Here is a 20,451-nt window from a genome sequence, read left to right on the forward strand (position 1 = left end):
TAAAAAGCATATTATAAAAATATATTTCAATAAAACAGTGTGAGGTTTCTGAATTGTGGTTCTCTGCTAAGCCACTCAATTGCTGTTTCTCTCTCTAAGTGCTCTTCAAGTGTGTCATTCCTGGATCTTGGAGCTGCTTCAGCTTCCAAACCTTAAGGGTTTGTCCTTCCCTCTGATTCATGCACACAACTCCCACGAGCAGCAATGAGTTACCCACAACGAGCAGCTCAGGCAGCTAAAGCTCAGCACTAGCAAAGAGTGCATTTGTTGCCACCACCAAATGCTCTGTTTTCACATTCCCACAAAGCTGGCTATTCTCAAACATCTTAATCCAGCAAAGACTGGTCACCCTGGGCCAGACTGCAGCACAGCACATCTGAGCTCAGCCTTAGCCTTAGAGCATGCCTTTGGGTTTACAGCTTGGAAATAAGCTTCCTTGGGCCCCAGCCCAAACACTCAGCACCTTGCAGGGCTGATCCCCTCGCCCCAGGGAGCTCCACATGGAGGAACTTTAACCCACATTTGTGGAATAAAGTTGCAGCTCTAATCTGCTTCCCCTCAGCCAGTCCAGAAACAGTGATGGAGCCTTTCCTTAGCTTTGCATTAGTAATTTTAGCTTAATTTTGTTTTTTTTTTTTTTTCCTTCTCCTAAACAAGCAATGTCTGTGGCTCTCCCCCGCAGAATTGGAGCATTTTCCGATATTAAGATGCTTTGGGTAAATCATAAAAACACATGCTTTTACCCAATTATGGGTTAGCTGGTCCTTTTCAACCTAATTGTTCTCTACCAATGACTTCAGTGAGACAGGGCACATAAGGCAAATACAGTCTTTTTGAATGAAATACTGGTCCAAAGACAACTCAAGTACAGGAGGAATGAATTTTAGGAATTGTGAAATTTTAAAATGTTGCCTTTGCTTTCTGTGTCTACAGTCTTATTATTAATGTAAGTAACAGTGGGATGCATTCCCAGAGAAAAAGGCAGTAGGTATTCATTACAGATTCAGTACTTCTTAGAAATATCTTGGAGAAGAGGAATTCATATACTGAATAAAACCTCTTTACAATATTATTTTTAGATGAAAAAAAAAATCTGTCTTGGCTGGAGCTAATGAATTCATCTTCTTGTGTCAACTGCACTTGAGAAATTGCACTATGCTCTTTTTATGCTCAACAATTTCAAAAATGGGACAAAATAAAACACTTAAGATGATCTAACACACTAAAATTCTGTCCTTTTTAAATTCATCGTATACTTCAACACAAAGGCTTGTTCCTGTTTTTCAGCCCACTTGTTGAGGATTCAAAACCCTGAAGAACAACCTATAACCCCTTTTCAGGCTTTTTAAGGCCAGCAATTACCAGAGGGCAAGCCCTGAGTGGCAGAAGAGCTGTGCTGGGGGCTCCTCAAGTGGTGGAGCCTTCTAGAATCCCCCAAACTCCCTGGAGACTGCATGTGTCACCCACCCTCAGCCCTGGCACTAGGGTGACATCCTCCTGCTGTGCATGAGATTTTCACTCCGTTCTGCTCACACCTCCATCAGAAGGCTGCAGAGAGAGAGTCACACCCAGCACCCAAAGCTGTCACTGGGGATGACAGCCCCAAAGCCTGAGGGAATGGGTGAAGTAAAGGAGAAAGAGAAGATATGGCTGTTTCCCCACCATTCAAAGGTGGCACTGGAGTTAAACCCAACTGCAGATGGGCAAAAATGTGAGGAAGAGCACAGGTGGAGCTGACAGAGAGCCGAGCTGGAGTCCCCAGGGAATGGTTCCTCCCATCACACACTCTGATGCTCAGTGTCAGCAGAGCTCCCTGCAGATAACCCGAGAGCCACACTTGGGAAAAACTGGGAGTGAGTCTCCAAGGGATGATTCAGGCCCCTAAGAAAGGCAAAGAAACACAGGGCTTCACCCCAAGCACCCAGGGCAGCAGAGCCAGGTTTCAGCTGTGAGCCACAGATTCTGCTTATGAGACTGGTGGTAAATATGGGCTTGGTGAGGCAAGGAGGAGCTGACCACTGGCCTCAAAGTAAAACCACCAGTCATGCTCTGGGATCAGACCACAAAAGTAGAAAGAGCACATCCAGCTCAATTTTTCACTTATCTTTCGTTCTTTTCTTCACATTTCATTGCCCACAGCAAAGCCATGTCACTAGCTAAGAGTGCAGGTTAATCCCCAGGGAATGTGTTTCACTCCAGCTTAAGGATAGAAATTCACAGGCTCTTGGACACCTCTAATGGTTTAAAAGGAGATATGACCATATCACATTTCCACCATTCTCCAAAAAAACCCTAACTATGAAACCAAGAAATCTCAGAAAAACATCTTCTTGGAAGGGAACAGCAATGGGATGAAGAGGTCATAGAAAAGCACCAATGTTCAAACAGGTTTTATCTGGCAGAAGAAGCAAGAGACAAGGACTGAAGCAGGAGAAGATGATCAGCTCCACTACAGAGATGCTGGACTAAGGAAAGGTGAGCCAGGGAAGCTGTAAAGGTCTAGCAGATCCCAGTCTAGCAACAGGCCCAAGCAGTGAGGATTGTGGCACAGGAAAAGATGGGGTGTGGGAAGCCAGCAGGTCAAGAGACTGTGAAAAGGCCTCTAGAAGGGCTCTAGTCCCAGCCAAGGACAAAACCTCTACAGGATAACTGCAGCCATTGAGGAAAGAGGGAGGATTTAGCACATGGTGCTAGAGGTGACACAGAAGGGCGACGGCCTGTGCACCTCAGGCTTTCTCCAGCTCAGTCTTGGGTCTTATCAGAGAAGACAGGCAGGAGTTAAGGCTGCTAAGCTGATACCAATGACTAATTAGTATGAGTTAAACAGTTAATTAGAAATTAGCTAAGTAGCTGCAGGGGGTCAGAGGCAATGGCAGCACAGTGCCAGCAGGAACCACGCGGGCTGGGCAGTGGGAAGGCCAGTGCCATGGGACACTGGGGGGGAGCTCTGCCCACAGCTCTGCAGGGCTCAGCAGCCACTGTCCCTCAGCTCTCACCCCTTTTCCCTATTTCCATGAGCTGCACATACAAGTTCTGTCACTGCACTCTGCAGATCGGCGTGCCCCCAGAGCCCGCAGGGTCAGCACGCCCAATCCCCAGGAAAGGATGGGAAAGGAGGCAGAGCACAAAAACAGAGACACCTACAAACTGCATTGCTGAGACATTCAATCCAAAGAGAGGCATCTTCAGCCAAGAAACTGTGACTCATGATTTAATTTTCCCAGGATATAAGACTTCAAAGTGATTCATTTCATCAGTGAGAAAAAGTCCTACCATTTTTCATTCTGAGGTAAAGGTTAATTTCTTACTGGTTTTACCAATTTCCAGTTAGACAATAAAATCAAACAGCAGGTGGTACTCTCAGCACTGAGACTTTGAAATTCCCCTTTCTCTAACTAAAGTAACTACTGCCTTTCAAAATGAACCTAACACTCTAACTCTTTAAGAAGCTTTTACAGATTTGATCATCTTCAGCAGTGCAATTAAAGCAAAGCCAATGTGTTTATTTTGTTTCCCAAGAAGAAACTGATTGAAACCACATTTATGGTCTTGGAACAGAGTCAAAACCCTGCTGAATTATTAGCCAAGTGAGCAGATTATTAATTGCCATAAAAGCCACTTACAATATGCATTTAATATCTGTATTGTTAAAGTGTCCACTCTGGTCAAAGTAAAATGGCTCAGCTGGATTTTCTCCTCCCCAGAGTGAGGCTGAAAGGCATCTGATATAAATTTCAGCAAACTAAATACTTCCCCTCCTTACTGAAATTCCTATGCATATCAGATAATGAGCCTTAACCTCAAAAAAGAGGTTAGGATCTGGATAACAAACTTGAAAAACTCTCCTCCAGCCTAATTTGAAAGCACAATAAAAACATAGGGGAAAAGACGGTCTTTAATTTTAAAGGGGTTTTTCATATTAAGAGATGAACCTTAGATGATTCCTAGAGATGATCTAAACCCAATCCTCATGAGACAGCAAACTGCATCTCTACCAAGTGGATCCCACCGACAGACACCAAACCAACCAGCAGAATCCCCACACCTCCAGCAGAAACCAAAACCACTCATTTCTCCGCAAAGAAAACACCCAGGCAGCAGCCGCCGGAGCCGTAGCCTTAGCAACTCCACCTGCTTGGTACTCACGTCGGCTTTCATACATGCTCCTGGACTGGGCCCAGATTTTGAATGGATCTGGCTTTTTCTGGCCGGCGGTGTCGGGCTGGTCGGCGGCCGGCGCCTCGGGGGCGGCGAAGTCGGGCAGCACCTGGGTGCTGTGCGCGGGCGACGCCGTGTGCCCGCTGCGGTGGCTCGAGACGCTCTGCTGGGAACTGTTTTGGCTGTCTTTCCTTTCAAGTGGTTGCTGTAAGGAGGGGAGCGAGTGGAAAGGGAGAGAACAGACGGTTATTGGTCGCTGAGTGGGTGTTTTCCCATCAATTTTTCTCCCTTCTTTGATCAGGCTTTTTTTCTGCATGCACATAAGTAAATATATAAGTCACAGTTTTGCTGCTATCCAGTTAATGCTGGGTACAGCTGAATTCCCCGGTGACAGATTCTGATAGGCAGACTGACAGAAAGAAATACACAAAACAAAGTAATTCATCTTTTAAAAAAAAGAGCATTTTTCCATCTCACACATAAGACAGAGCTAAATCTCATTATAGGTTACTAGTTTCAGCGCACTTATTTTTTCCTAAATTAAGGCAGAAAATCTCACCAACCTTCTATTCAGATAACATTTGAGTCTAACTTGAGCCTGAAATAAAATGGAAGAACTACCAGATTTCACTGTGAAAACTTAGACTGTCCCTCTGAAACAGATTCAAGCACAGCCCTTGCTATATAAGATCACTTTTTCTCCCTGCGTAACAAATCTGTGGACATCTGAGTACACCTTTAATGGCTCTGCTCCCCAGAGCATCCAAGGGACTTCTACAGACCTTAAGAAATGTGAAAATGTCTATTTGAAGTTTGATATGCTTTAATTAAATATATTAAAACAGGAAAAAATGCATCCATCTAAACTCAGGGCTTATTCCAAAGCAGTGTGTCAAAAGTTCTGACTACTTACTATTTAGCTAAGCAAGGTATATAGTTCCTAACTCAAATTCACAACTGTGTGCTCAAATGAAGCACAAGTCACATTTGCATTGCCAGGATTTGTACTAGTCAACATGTAGCAAAATCCTCAACAAGAGCTCCCCACACTGTGCAGCAAATGCTTTTTAATGCTCTTTTGAGATGGACCTTGGATTGCCACCAAGGCTGAGTGCAATCTCCACCTGCTCTGGAACAGGGAACTGTGCTCCCAGGGCTGCTGTGACACAGAGGGTGGGCAGAAAAACAGCATCCCACAGGTTGTTTTTCCAACATCCACTGTTTCCCTGCTAAAAGGGGTCAGCTACAAGCACCAATAAACCTCAGGTGGGAATTTGAGCCTCCTGCTGGCAGAGGGTATCTGAAAACAGTGCAACAGAATTCTGTGCTTTCAGATACTTCTCTCTAGGAACCCAAGCTGGGGTAGGGAGAGAAGCCAGCAGCAGACACAGACTGGATCAGCATGGGGGGCTCACTGGCCACGGGTCTGGGCACCCCTTGGCTCACTCTGAACACGAGACCCCAGGCAGCCAACGCTCCATCGTACAACAGCTGAATTAACTACAGAGGAGAAAGTAACCATACAAAGGGCCCTCTTTAAAGCCTTAAAAAACCCAAAACCCCAGGTAAAATTATTGTGAGGCTGTACATTCTTCAGGTTTACACTGAGAAAAAATCCCAGTTTCAACAGCCCAAACAATGTTGACCTTTCAGCCCTGCATTCGAGTTGTTGATCCACCACCAGCATCTTTTTAAAGGGTATCTCGATTGACTAGAATGTGAAATTGCCTTTGTCCTTTAAAGCAATTTTGAACAAAGCTTACCTGCTGTGATTACTCATCTGCAGACTTTCAAATACAAATATCTAAACCAATTTCCAACATTTTTAGCTTTTTAAGTGGTAAATGAAGCTAATTCACATGCAGTCCTTCAATTTTTAATGAAACCATTTTAAAACAGCTATGCTGGGGATAATCAACTTAAAAAAAAAACAACCCATCTCTCAGTCCAGCCATCTGGATTGGTTTGTTTGGCCAAACCACTAAAATAACTACAAGAATCCTGTGAAACTTCAGGCCAATCCCACTGGAAATAGCTGGTTACAGAATGTGGAGGACAGGGACTAATATGTGAAGCTTTATTCAGCCCTTAGGGAAATAATGAGAATTCTCTGAAAGCTTTCTGATTTAAAAAGAAACAAAGTTTGAACTTCAAGAAGTGCTCTCACTTTGTGATAGAAAAGGTTTACATTTTGAACAAACTGTGAATTCTGTTTTGTATTTGGATTGCAAATGGAAGTGTCAGCACATCTTAAGCAAAACTACCTCTAATTAAACTAGAGTAGCAATTGCAAAAATAGGTATTTTTCAAGAAATAGGTGATAACCTCTTTAGTGGGACTGGTGATTTTCCAAAAAATAACTCCTTCAAAAAGCCTGAAACATCTCTATTTAGGAGGGGGGACCAGAGCGAGGGCAACATAACCATGGTAATTAGGAATGGACATAATTAAATTAATCCAAGACAATAAATATTGACTTTCATATCACCAGAGGAGGCCAGAAAGGTTTGGGGCCAAACTTCTTAGCACATGTTGCAGCAGCTTCAGTACCTCATAGCCATGAGGAATTGCAGGGGTCTGACCATCCTGCTCAGATGAAGTTTGTGTCTTGGTAAACAAAAAGCAGAGCCTTCCCAAGAGGGATGAGCTGACCAAATGCCAATGAAAGGATGGCTTGTCCATCTCCTGCCTTGTGCCCAGCTTTAGGCCCAATCCTCCTGGGTCTGAATCTCACTGTCCAGCTTGCTGAGTTCACACACAGTTCCTCTCTGCCCAGGAAAGCAGCAGGTGAGCTCAGGGTCTGGCTGGTGACAGAGCAGGAGGTTCTGAGCTCACCCTCAGGTGCTGATCATGGTTTCCATATCAGCTGAACTGTACAGACCTCTGCCAGGAGCTATGAAGAGCTTGGGCCACTGAACTACCTGAGCACCCCTGATTCTTGAGAGATCTCCTCCAGAGCTGCTGATAAACACCAGAGACTCACCAGCAGGACCTTTACCAAAAGTGGCTAGAAATCAAGGCTGTGGTGACTACCTTCAGTCCATTCAGGCTGACTGCACACTTAAATACAAGTGATGAGATAAAATACTGATTCTGTTTTAAAGCCATGACAAAATAAATACATGGGAAGCTGGAGTTTCTCATGCCCTACCCAAACCCCTGGACTGTGAATAAAGAGGGATGTCTTGTACAGACTCATGTGGAACCAATTTCTCTTCCAAAATCATTGGCAGAGTCCCCGGTGCTGCTTATCCACCCAAAAAATGTGGTAAATCTCTTGTCTGGGACTAGCTGTGCACAGGAATTGCATTTTTGATCACAAGTCAGCTATGCTGACAATGCACTTATTTAAATCCAAAAGAAAAACATCAGATTTTTGGAAGAGTTTAGCATTTTATCCCCCCTGCAGTGATCCCATCTTCTGATGATCTAGATGCAGATTTTATGCCGTAGAGCTTTTTGGAGAAGCTGGTCCTGGCAGTGACAGCAAACTGAGCTGGAAGTGGGAATCTGTGCCCCCTTGTGGAGTATTTTGATGCAAGCAACAAGGAAAAAAAAAGGAAAAAAAAGTTTGTGCTCATCCATGTTATACCAGGATAATTGCAGGGAAAATGCTCTTATAGAGAACTTTCACGCTTAAAATGTATATCTCTAGATGTTCAATACAAAATATTATCCATTTTCATGCAAAAAATAATCAATAGGAAAATTTTAAAAAAAGGAGCAGCACAGAGAGCTGCTGGGAGCATGTCCTTGGTGAGGGGAAAGAGAATATAGAGTTTGGACATGTCCAGTCCCATGTATGGCTGGAAAGGGTTTTTTCATTAATTTAGCTCTTTCACTAAGGTTGAAAAAACACTCCTTCAAATCTGAGAAAAGCAAAGTCTGTCAGAAGATACATACTGACTGACAAATACAGCCCAGCAAACCTGAGCTGAAGGCAAGAAAACTTCCCAGGCTGTGTCACAGCCCCAGCACCAACAGACCTCTCACAGCATTAACATCTCACCACAGCCAGGAGGTACCACCAGCCTGAAGCTGGCCTTTGGGGAATGCAGGGCTGGGGCTGAGAACAGAAAATAGGATTTGTTTGAGGAATACCAGCCACTGGCAGTAAGTGGGGAATGTGTCTGGGCTTTGGGAAGGGATATGAGGAGATGAGAGAGGGTTCATCTCCTGAGCAAAGCAGAAGATGGACACCTGAGTCGTGACTTCCCTGATGCAGCACAAGAAACCAAAAACATGCACAAGCTAAGATCAAAGCCAACTGCTCCCAGCTCGATGTGTGCTGTCCTCTAACTGCAGCCTGTTTATTGTACAAGGAGTGCTGGAAAAGGGAAATGCTGAGCAAAGGGCACGGGGGCAATGGGCAGCATGTCCCCCCAAGCCGGACAGCTGTGCTGTGCTGGGGACAGCCCTGGCACACAGCTCTGATGGCAGCTCCTGTGTTCACCCCATCCCTGCCAGTGCAGCAGCAAACTGGGAGTCCCTGGGACTGAGGGCATCCCCAGGAAACACACAGGCACAGTTCAGAGAGGGGATCCCAGATAGGGACCGTGCCAGCGGGGCAGGATTGGCTCCTGCCTGTGATGAGTGGGAATCCTCATGGCCAGGAAGGTCAGGCTGGACTCCCTGCAGTGGAGTGGCAGCCCTTCAACAAACCAAGGACAGACAACATTAGACACCACCTCTTCCCTGCCTCTGACTGCTGCCTCGGCCACACGAGCTCTGGGTTGGTGTAAATCCACCCTGGAGATGCCCTGAGGCACTGTGCCCCAGGTTTCCACGCTCAGTGCCCGCGTGTCAGCCATGCCTGGGGAGGAAGGAGCGGCTGCAGCGGCTGAGCCCCGCTGGCTCTGCCCTCTGAGGAGCGGCTGCTCACGGTGCTGCAGTGAGTCCAGCATCACTGCTAATTGCGCTGGTGATCACCCCTGTGCAGCCAGGGGAACAGGAGGCTCTGCTTTTTGGGAATCCTGCACTTTAGAGGCAACAGCACCACCTAGGACCGTAGGAAAAATCACTGAAGGAACCCTGAAAAGGCTGGGGAGAGGCAGGCGAAGGAATGCCAGCTTTCCCCAGGCTGACAGGCTCCTCAGAGCAAACAGCAGAGAGAAATCTGCTGTTGCACAGCTACACCTGTTTGTAAGCAGCCTCTTTGTTCACCCAGGCTGGATTATCCAGCCACGGATTTACATGCTGCTCAGATTTTCACTGTGCATAGCTGCCAGCCAGAGAGGTGCCTGACACAGCAGGATCCCGCTGTGCGTGTGGCAAAGTGGGAGCATCCACGCCTGGGGAAGACCGCGGCTGATGGATTAGGGCCGCTTTAATGACAGAAGTCATAGCCCAGATCGCGTGCAGCCAATCCCGCTCTGACCGGGGGAGAAGGTGGAGGCAGGGAACAGAAACGTGCCAGACACGTCTGTATTTTCCACACTTGCTCCTGGCTCAGTGAGGGCTGGAGCAGCCCCCGCGTGTGACAGCGCCGCGATCCGCGAGGAGCACACCCCGCGCTTCTGCCTCCCAACATTAATGCGAGCTGACAATGGAAGAGGCCTGCGCTCACATGACTTTAATCAGCACTGCCCTAAGCCATCAGAATCACATTAATTATTTCAGGGCTTTCTTTTTGGATGAGCAGAGAGCTTGTATTAAAAGCAAGAGGCTTCTGCTCAGCTGCCTCCTAAACCTCTTGCCCAGGTTTGTGGTGAGGCAGTCTCTGCCCAGCTGCGGGTTTTGGCACCACCAGGGACTGTTGGTGAAGTTTCACACCATCTTACAGCACAGCAAACACCTCACTTGCTTTGCTTCCCCAAAGCTCCTGGCAGAGAATTTTGTCTCTCCCCCACTCTCAACAGATCAGTGCAAACTTTCAGGCTTTAGGTATTTCATTCCCTTTAAAAATAAAACATTGCTTTTTGTTGCATACAAATAGCACATTAATTTCTTCCATAATATCATTCATGGAGCTTGAACGATACTTGAGATCACAGCTTCCTGTGCTGCTAGCTGAGATGCTAAGATGTTTCCAGGTAACCGCTTTACATGGAAATCCATTCGGGAGGACAAGAAAATATTGTTCTGTTATTGCTTTTCTAAAGGATCTTCCTTCTAAGAGGAATCTTACACCTGCAGGACAATCCTGCTCAGTATGGAAATGCCTCCAGAGCAGCTGGAGCACTCGGACAGCTGGCTGTATTCCCTGGGAACTGTAACCATGCTCCATTCATGCTTTGTCTCTCACGACAAGGTGCGTGCTTTCCTATTCTGTTAATAATTCAGCCAAAGGTTCTCAAGAAAACTCATTGAGTTAATGGAAAAGATTGGTGCCTATGAGCACCCGACAGGAATTGGTATCTAGCAAGAAGGTGGAGCCTCCCATCTTTCCAAAAGGAAACAATAGCTTTTTTTTTTGTTAAGTTAAACGATAGAGAAGCTCATTTGTCAGGGAAGCGGATTTGTAAACCTGAGGCTTTATTTGCAAACAAGTCCCCCTTCCGTACTGCATCCCCCTCTCATCTCCCCATGCAGCAGGAGCCGTGCAAGGTAATCATGGTTGCAACAGAAAAACAACTTAAAACAATCAAGACCCAGAAAGCAAACAAGCCGAACTCATGCTTTTTTTCCCTTCAAAGCAGACAAACAGACAGAAATAGTAGCTGAAAAGTGCTTACCGACTTTGGGCTCTTCTTTGGGACCGGCAGTCCTGAAAAATGGCAACAAGGGAAAAATAAACATTAGCATTAAGCGTTACCTTCCCTTAAAGAAAAATAAAACCATCCCTAGGTGTATGATCCGAAGGTAGCCATCTGCAGAGTTATGTCAGCTCTCGCTCTGGCACTGGAGTTAGCAGTCTGTTCATATCGAATCAAAGCCCGGCGAGAGGCAGAGCCAGCCAGAGCCGGGGAAGCGGCAGCGGGGGGAGAGCTCTCTCTGCATTAGCTATGCTGCCTTGTGCTGCAGAGAGAAACCCACAGCCCTCAGCGCTGCCCAAACCCAGCGCCTGCCTGGGCAGAATCTCAAATGCTCCCCTGGATTATAGCAGGTTTAGCTCACAATTAAGCCGGGGCTCTTTCCTCTTGACGCGATCGCCTCGGCGGTTCTGATCGGACCAATCGCGGCGGCGCAGGGGAAACAGGTTGATTTTTTAAAAGTATTTCTCTAGGAATTGATTTTTTTTTTTTTGAACGGAAAATGTGCGTTGGGTTTGAGCTGAGAGGTGTGGGCTGGGCAAAGGAAAACAAAAGCATGATGAAGAATATGCTTTTCTCCCTACAATTATGAATGTTACTGAGAAAACACAGGTTTTCCTTCCTGTCCATCCTAAGTGGAAATCTTTGAGATTTTATCTGTATGGTACAATTTCAGAGAGCTGTGGCTTGAGAACAGAGCCCTGACCCTTGCAGGGGATGCTGGGGAGCTTGGAGAAGCAGGGCTTACACAGATTGCAGGTGATGTAAAGGAACAAACACTGGGGAGGGCACCAGGGAAGGTATTTTCAAGGATAATTTTGCATTTTGAAGCAGCCTCTTACTCAGTCTGTGATGAGCAAGAGAACTCAAGTGATATTTCAATCAGCTACTTGTGCATAGAGCCTAGTTGCCAGCAGCAAAGGAGACACTTGCCTGGGGATTTACCTACAATGCAGGAAAAGCTCTTTCTTGGGGTCAAGACCTCCCTTTCCCCCCGCTGTTGGAAGACAGAGGAAAACACCCCCAATATTTTTTTTTCTCTGTGTGAGCCTCCAGAAACAAACATAAACCAAAACACAGATTACACTACACATTAAGTGCTCAGTAATTCAGATGTTTGAAATCTGCTTTTGTCTTTAGGATGTGATTTATGTGGCATTTATGCCGCATTACGTTTTCTACTTTATGCATTTTGTTTATTCTAAACCCCATGCCCTCATATAACTTTTACACAGAGAATAAAACAAGCAGTGCAAGTGAATTACAAATCTGTCTAGGAAGATGCTTATTTTAAGGTAATTTGGGAGATGTTAGCACTGAATAGGGAAGATCCACAATTAAAAATTATAATCAGAGCTCTATTTGCTGCTGCTCTCAGACTGGGATGCATACTGTAAGGAGTATTTTAAATGAAATATTTTCAAGCTTTTGAGGAATATCTGTGCTCTGCATGTCACTCTGATGCATTCCCAGCCAATAGCTGATACTCCTCCAGGCACTGATTGATTGAGGGACAATGAAATATCAAACTGTTTGAACTAAACAATCGAGACTGCAGCTTCATTTCTGCTGATAGGGACTGTGTTTGTATAATACCCTTAAAGAGGAAAACACTTCATAACATTTGCGGCAAATCACATTTTTAACAGGCATCATTTATCACAGAGATAAACAGACAGAGATTCTCCTCTCTCTCTCCTCATTCCACATGCATGCACACACGTTTACTCTCCCTTTCCAAGAGATGATCTTTCCTATTAAATCAATACATGGAACACATCCCCATGCACATACACACACCCTTAACTGACCAGCATGAGACAGAAAATATTTAAAAACATTTTAAATGTTCCCTCCAAAAAATAAAGCAGAAATGCAGGTGAGCTGCTGGGTCAAATTGTATCAGAATCCAGTCTATTGCATCAAAAGCTTAAATGTTAAAATTTAGTCAGTATGAACTACTGAACAAACCTTTCCTTCAAAGTTTGTCATTAATGTTGGCTATTCCAACCCCAAAGAGATGGAAAACAGTTGAAAAATAAAGGAAAACACATCAAGGCTATTGTTTGGTTGGTCCTTCAGAGGCCAATGAATCTTACAATGTCACTGCTCTGTGCCAGACTTTGCTGCAGAACAAGCAATAATTTACTTCTTACCAAAATAAGTGACTGCAGAACACGTTAACAAATGTTGGTAGTTTTTCAGGGGACAAGCTTATAGCCAGGGGAATAACCTGCCTGTACATTTTCCTGTGAAAATATTATTTATTCATCTAATTAGGGTCTCATTTTAGAACTCCAGTTCCTGGCACAGCAGGCCAAATGAGTAAATGATAGATGTAATGGGGAGTTTTCATGCTCAGATGATGGAATGGATACAGTATTTAACAGAGATGAACATCAAGTGCTTGAATAACCCCCAAATCCTGGGAGCTCCACCAGCAAGGAAATGCTGAGCTTTTCCAAAAAGCTTCTGGTGAAAACATTTCCCAAGCCTGTGAATTTGGCCTTAGGATTCCACTACCATGGAATTCCAGCACTGCTCATGCCATGCCTTGCTTGGAAGCTCATCCTCTTGGCTTCCCTGTTCTCTACTGAAGCCTCACTGCAACTTTTTCAGAGGTAAATGGGCCAAGCATAGACTGAACATCCCATCTGCATCTTTTTGGCATTATCCAGCTTTTTGGTGGTTCTGTAAATGGCTTCACATCCCTGGCTAGGAGAAGCCAGAATAGTAATAGTTTATCACTGACATTGCAATATAATTTCCCTGTGATTTGATACCTATAGGCATCTCTCACTAGTACCTGAAATGCATCTTCTAATTTTGGGAGGTTTTGGACATACAGATTAGAGAAGATGGAAGAGTCAAGCAATCACACAAGGCTGTTGTCACCACAGAGTTAACAATGTTTTAAAACAAATGAGCACATCTGGTAAACAATGTCAATATGACCTAAAACCCCTTGAATGGGCTCATTGTAGCTAAATGTGCCTAGAATTAAATTAATTAGAAAACACAAATTACTTCCCTCTAAGTAACAATGTAATAAAGCAACTGCTTAATGAAAAATATCAGTGATCAGTGAGCAATCCACAAGAACAAAAAAAGGGATTGTAATCAAACTAAATTCACAGACCTATGAGCAAAGCAAGAAAGACTTCATACAAGGTTAGTCAAAAATGAGTCAGATGCAGGGATCTAAATTAAACTAATTATCACAGAGATTATTACATTTATCTTAACAAAACCCTTTCTCTTTTCTCCCCAGTACTCCCTAAAGCTCTGTGTACAGCTGGCTGCATCCATCTGCTCAACTACATTTTGTAACATAGGGGAAAAACCACAAATCATTAAGCAAGTTCTGTAGCATGACTTCAGCACTCTTAATGCCACTGCCCACGAGGAGCTGTACCTCTGTTGCATGACACTGTGTTATGTTGTGAGTGATGTGACCTGTGAATTAAATCCATAATCCAGTTTATTTCATATTTATTTGTGTTAACTGTGCAGTCTTGAATGGTAAAACTTTTGGGAAGCTGTAAGGTTGCTAACCCAATTTATGACGAGTTCATGGAAGAAAACATGGGACAAAACTTGACCTCAATTGTTGCTGTTTCTAACATGCAAATTTCAAAAGGACACTTTTTCCTCAACTCCTTTGTCTTTGTGCAACCTAAGTAACACAGGTAGACCACAAAACATGGCAAACTTTTGCTTTGTTGAGCATACACAGAATGCAATGTGTGACCTCAGACCCACACCAAAGCCTGGGCCTGCTTCTGGTGAGAGCTCAGAAGGCCACAAACACCCTAAAATTACCTAAATGGACACCAGACACAACATGCCCTCTTCCACAGCCTCATGTTTTAGAGATTGTGGGTCAAAATTATCTGAAATTGAATGCTAAGGAAGACTTATCTCTAGGCACTACAAGAGTCATGCAGTCAGCCCATCCCAACAGCTCGGACATGTGGAGGCCAGCTGCTGTGAATTCTTCACTTTTCACCACACATACACACACAAATTATATATTTCAATGGAATTTCAACTTAAGTTGGAACAATCCAGTAGTTTGCACCACCCACCCACAGGACAAAGGCTCCTGGAATTGCTAAGAGCCAGTTTGGAGGCCTTGCTATCATCTTATGTATGGCTTACAATGTCTGCACACCGCTCAACATTTTTCATTTTTGGGGTGATTTTGCACATGAAAGAGAACAGCTGTTTCAGATCTTCACTTCTCAGAGTTCCTTAACTCATCCAACACCTTGGATGGTCATTGTGGACCATCTATATCCAATAGCAAAACAACCCATAGGTGAGTCTAAGAGGAAAGGTCACCCATGAGGTTTTGCCCTTATGGCACCTGCAGCCCAGAATGCACCAGCGCTGAAAATTAATTGGGGATGAAGGAAAACACAAGAAAATAAAGATTTCGGACTGTGTCCCAAGGTTAACATTTACAGAGAAAATGTTCCCGGCCTGGAAAAAAAATAAAACCTTCAAGCTTTCTAAATAGCACTTACGCTGTGCTGAATAAAAACCAAAGGCTGTATCAAAGAAAACAGACACTTTGAAAGATGAGGTTTGGGTAAAGTACTGGAGTCAGGGGGTGCACAGCCATATACCTGGCATTGAACATTGATCTGTGTGCAAAACAAGGAACCTTAAATAATTAAAGCTAATGGCCATTAATGCTGCTGGGGGGGCAGGGGACAGGAGATTGGTGGTGACAAAGCAATGCCCTTGGTTCCCTATGATCCATTGCCAAAGAATTTCTAATAAAGGGCAAATACTATGTAAAAGAGTAGATGGAAGTTCATCTTTTCCAGACCAGAACAATCAGCAGCAAGAGAGGCAAGTCTGTGCAAGCATAAGGAGAAGAAAGGAAAAAATCAAGAAGCATAAGGAGAAGAAAGAAAAAAATCAAGAAGAAATCCCCTACCTGTCCCTGCCAAACTTTTCTGCTCGTCATTGTGATTTGCATAACAAGAGTGACACTGCACTAGCAAAAAAAAATTAGCTATGCAATATAAGCTTTAAGCAAGAGAATAATTTACACTGCAGTAATATAGCCCTGCCATAAATCAAGTTTGGTAACTACCAAATGCAGTGAAAAATGCTACATTTCTGATGCTAATGTTCAATGCTAATGCCAAGAAAGCAATGTTTTGAAGAGATCATCCTGGGCATTATTACCCCACTGTCACTGACGAAAAGCATAATGAGGCATAGATTATTATTGCCATTAAGAAGAATTTCAGTTCTAGATGCTCTAAAGATGCTAAATTTTATTAGCCTCAAATACTCATTTTTGGTTGGGATGCTGAACAATTCCCTGCCATTAAAGTCTCAGTCATATTTTCAGCATCTCAAATGAGAATTTATTTTAGAAGCAATAAAAAAAGATACAGGCTAATAAAATGCTATTTAATTACTATGAAAATATAAATTTAACTATGCAGTAATATATATATAAGATAATTTCAAGACAGTAAGATAATAAAGAGATTGAAAATAAGTGTGACAATTACCCATCTAGCCTATGGTTGAAAGCATGTCAGCAGTTCTTGTATTTTCATTTTGAAGCTCATTAAATAAAGTGCTTATCATAAAGCTCAAGCTGTCAGAGTCATATGCTTCGATGAAAACCTTTGTTGTTATTTAAACAAATATGTACATAGACGTTAAATTTCTGAAATCTCACAAATTTCAGAGGCTAAACACTAGAACTGGAAAGTAATTAGAGACCCCCACATTCTTTTTGCACAGATAAGGGGCTGTGGACACACAATATTATGTATCTGTTTTTCATATACATAAGCAAACATTTGTGGCTATCTACATGTAGGTATATGAGGGTAACTTTCCTTTTCCAGAAGCCCACAAAATCTATCACTTAACAAGCTTTATTTCTGGGAACCTTTGCACAATTTTTGGGGCATGCTGCAGTTTTGAAGGTGCCCAGTCCCATAACTCCTGTCCCCAGCTGCCATGACCATGGAGGTGCCAAAACATATTTTGCTACAGTCACATCTGTATTTATCCTGCTTAGTGAGAGTGTTTGTCTTCAGACTTAGCACAGCCCTGCCACAAGGTGTAAATCCATTTGCTCAAACTGGGTGGCTTACGGGAGATTCTTGTGTCTCATATCTGGAGAGCAGCCTGTACAGAGGCTCCTGGCATTAGCTGGATGCTGCTATTAATATTTAACATCCCTTAATAATCAGCTAGCATTTACAGAATGCTCAGGCAGATTCAGACCTGGACAGTGCACATACACATGGCATGCTAAAAAGCTCTACTAGAGGGCAATGGTTTTATGGATGCTTTCACAAAACATCACTTTATTAGCCTGAAAACAGTTTTCTATTAAAATAGATCAAGACTTGATATACTTTCAAGGATGTAACCTGTACATCTCAGAAACTAACTCTGAAGGATGGAAAGAAAACTTCTGAGGACTGATATTTACCTGCACATCCCTACAAACATCACCAGGTCCTGACCTGTCCCAGCTGTGTCACCTCCCTGAAATTCAGCCTCCTCCACCAAGTCTCTCTGGCCTACAAGCCCTGCCAAATTCCTAAGCCCAACTTATGATGCACTGCAGGTCTTCTGGCTCTAAAGGCACAGCTTATCTGACTCTTAAAGCTGGAATAACCTAATTACTATCACCATAAAAAGAATAAATCTATCTGACCAGGGCAAAAAACCCCATTAAAATAAATAAACATAAAATCCTCATGCAGAATGGGAAAAACATTTAAATTCAGAATGGAGAGACTTAGAGACATGCAAACAGATATTTAAAAGCAATCCATTTCAGAACAAAACCATTGACTACCCCATTACAAAGTCATCCTTCTTCCTCAGTTTTGCCCACCTGCTATTGCTTTTAATGACTCTCCAAATGTATTTAATTACAGTGATAAACAGAGACCCTTCTTGGATTTCTGACACCTCATTACTTCTGTTATGGCTGGTTATTATAATGCCAAATCAAGGCAGCAGCTACTGCACCTACCTGCAGTGTGACTGATAAAAACTCATTATTTACTTGCACACCAAAATGTCACCCAGGCAGTACGTAAGGGTAGGAAGAAAAGAAAGTGGAACAAAACCCTCCTTGCTGCACACCTCCAAGTCTGCTCCACTTCCTGCCGTGCAAGTCCTGATGAAGATGTGGGAGGCACATCTCCAGCTAAATCTGCCTTATCTAATGCACAGTATTAGGATCTGCTGTGCCACCTTGTGTTACATCACATCACATTTGATATAAAACAACACCGTGTGGGTTTGAGTTGCTCCACTTACACCACTTCAGCATTTAATATCAAAACCCAATCAACATAAGGTGAAAAAAAAAAAAGCATGAACTTTCAAAACCTCAAGCTAAGGAGAAAAAAAAATACCTTTTAGAAAGAGTTTCAGAGCTCTAATCTTTCATTTGATAAGGAACCTGCTTTATTCTCATCTCAGAGCCTACTGCTTTCTGCAAGATAGGATGGTTCTGGCAATAAAACATCCTGATGAGGAGATTTCAGCCATGTTTTTTTCTTCCAGCATTCAGCAAATGCTTTGGTTTTCTTACTGATGCTCAAGCAGATCCAGATTCCCTGCCACAGAAAGGCAGCCATGCATGTAACGTGCACACCACCACTATTGTGCTGTCAGCACGCAGGACTACACAAAACTGACATTATTTCCCTATTCCAAACATGTTAATTGTTCATCTCCTTAGTGATTAAAGCACAGCTTTCCTCCTGGCCTTAAAGCACTCTTCATGAAATAGCAAAAAGCTTTAGAAGATTATATCAACCCTTGAAATAAATGCAAAATGTGTAACAAAATGCCAAATAATGAATCAGCAACTGTTCTATCCTATTTTACACTTCCAAGCAACTCTGGAGCTCAGATGACACATATATCTGGGGGACACAAGCTATAGCATAGATAGGCCATGCTGCCACAAAAATGCAGGCTAGCTCATGTAAAGCTGATGCTGACCCAAAAAGCAGATTTCACAGGAATCTCTTCATTTGCTTACTCATTTCTAGGAGACAATCAGTGCAAATGGAGTTAATGAAGGGTAGCTGAGGGGAAAACACTTGGGCCTCCAATGCCTAACAGATTAGTGTCAGCAATTCACATGTATCACACCAGCAATAGCTGGAAATTCTGCAGGCAATTAAAATGTTCATATCCCAGCAATGCTGAGTCTCCTTCATTATCAGAACTATAATATCATAAAGCTGCTTTTTTTGGAATCAAATGTTCATAGGACTATGTGCTTTGTTTGCAGCTCTTGGCCTGCCATGGTTTAGGAAGGCCAGTTGGATATGATACTAAAGTTTGAAATAAATTAAAAAAAAAACAACAACTACTTTAATGTGGTATTTTTAAAACTGGAATTTTGGGAGCTTAAGGAAGGGTTTTTGCACACATGGGCTTTTTGATATTTGGGTTTGTCAATTACTATTTCAACTGGATGCCTTGTACTGAAAAACTCCAGCAGGACCTGGCAATGTTAATTCATTAGCTCCTGCAAATGCATTATTTATATGAATGTTAGGTACATACATTAAACTATCTGGTGTCTGAGCATGCTAACAACAATTACCCTTAGTGGCTGCAGCATTTCTAGGAGTGAAAAACCTGGGTGAAACCCTGCTGCCTCCTGGAGTCTAATGGGAGCTGTGACATGGACTCCAGCACCACCAAAACCTCCCCCTTTGTGTTTTTGGTCAGCAAAATCATCCCAAACCTCACAAATTCAGATCATCAAAAACAAACGACTAATGTCACTAAGATTAACACCTGTAAAGCACTTTGAAGGAGAAAAAACACCACGTAATCCCAACATATTACATTATTTATCAGACGACCTGATTTTAAATGTTAAGTTCGGCTTATTTTTATCACAAAGAGAAAACAAGTTTCTGCTTGCTTGCTTTACAAAACCAATTACAGAGATCAGTGTATTGTGCTGCATAACAATACCCAGCATTGTCCCAAAAAGGCGTATCTAACACTCCCCAGTGCTGCAGGAAAATTAACTCACACACTGGATTGAAACACATGCACATAAGCAATTCTAATGAGGGGTAGGAACTTCAAACTTCTTATTAAAAATACCTAAACTTATAATATTTCCTTTATTTAATCTTTTCCTGACTTCAACTGATTTTCCTATCTGCTCCTTGATATACTAGTGCCTTATCAGAATAAGGCTGTGAGAGAATAGCAAATGTTACTCATCAAACTTGCTTTAAACCTTTTTAAAAATCTCAACAGCTTCTTAGAACATAATTCTAGTCATCAGAGAGAAGACAATAACAAAGAATGGCTTGGTGGTTTGGAAAAAAAAAAGACTCAGCTACTCCCAGCTAAAGGCTGCCACAGTCCTGCTCCTTCCCTGCACCTAAATTTTAACAATGCCTTTTTACTAGGATTGTCTGTTTTCAGAAAATGGCAAAAAGGCACAATACAAAACTTTTAAAAACATCTCATTTCTAACTCAGTTTGTAAACCAGTTTCACTAATCTAATTGCTTTCTTGCCTGGCAAAGCTCTTTAAAAGAAACAGTAACAAAAAT

The 20,451-nt window shown here is 43.0% G+C and overlaps 1 protein-coding gene across 30 annotated transcripts in view; it reads right to left on the reverse strand.

The window, feature by feature from the left end:
• The window catches only part of MAGI1 (membrane associated guanylate kinase, WW and PDZ domain containing 1), a 329,783-nt gene that overhangs the window by 26,391 nt on the left and 282,941 nt on the right, over positions 1–20,451 (reverse strand). For all 30 annotated transcript variants that reach the window (XM_063164965.1, XM_063164949.1, XM_063164967.1 and 27 more), the window contains 2 exons: positions 10,833–10,864; positions 4,147–4,363 (listed from right to left, as the gene is read on the reverse strand). In XM_063164965.1, the coding sequence (XP_063021035.1) occupies positions 4,147–4,363; positions 10,833–10,864 (249 nt within the window). The remainder of the gene's footprint in view (positions 1–4,146; positions 4,364–10,832; positions 10,865–20,451) is intronic.

Source organism: Melospiza melodia, chromosome 10, assembly GCF_035770615.1.
Source record: "Melospiza melodia melodia isolate bMelMel2 chromosome 10, bMelMel2.pri, whole genome shotgun sequence".
In the NCBI taxonomy this organism is placed as follows: Eukaryota; Metazoa; Chordata; class Aves; order Passeriformes; family Passerellidae; genus Melospiza; species Melospiza melodia.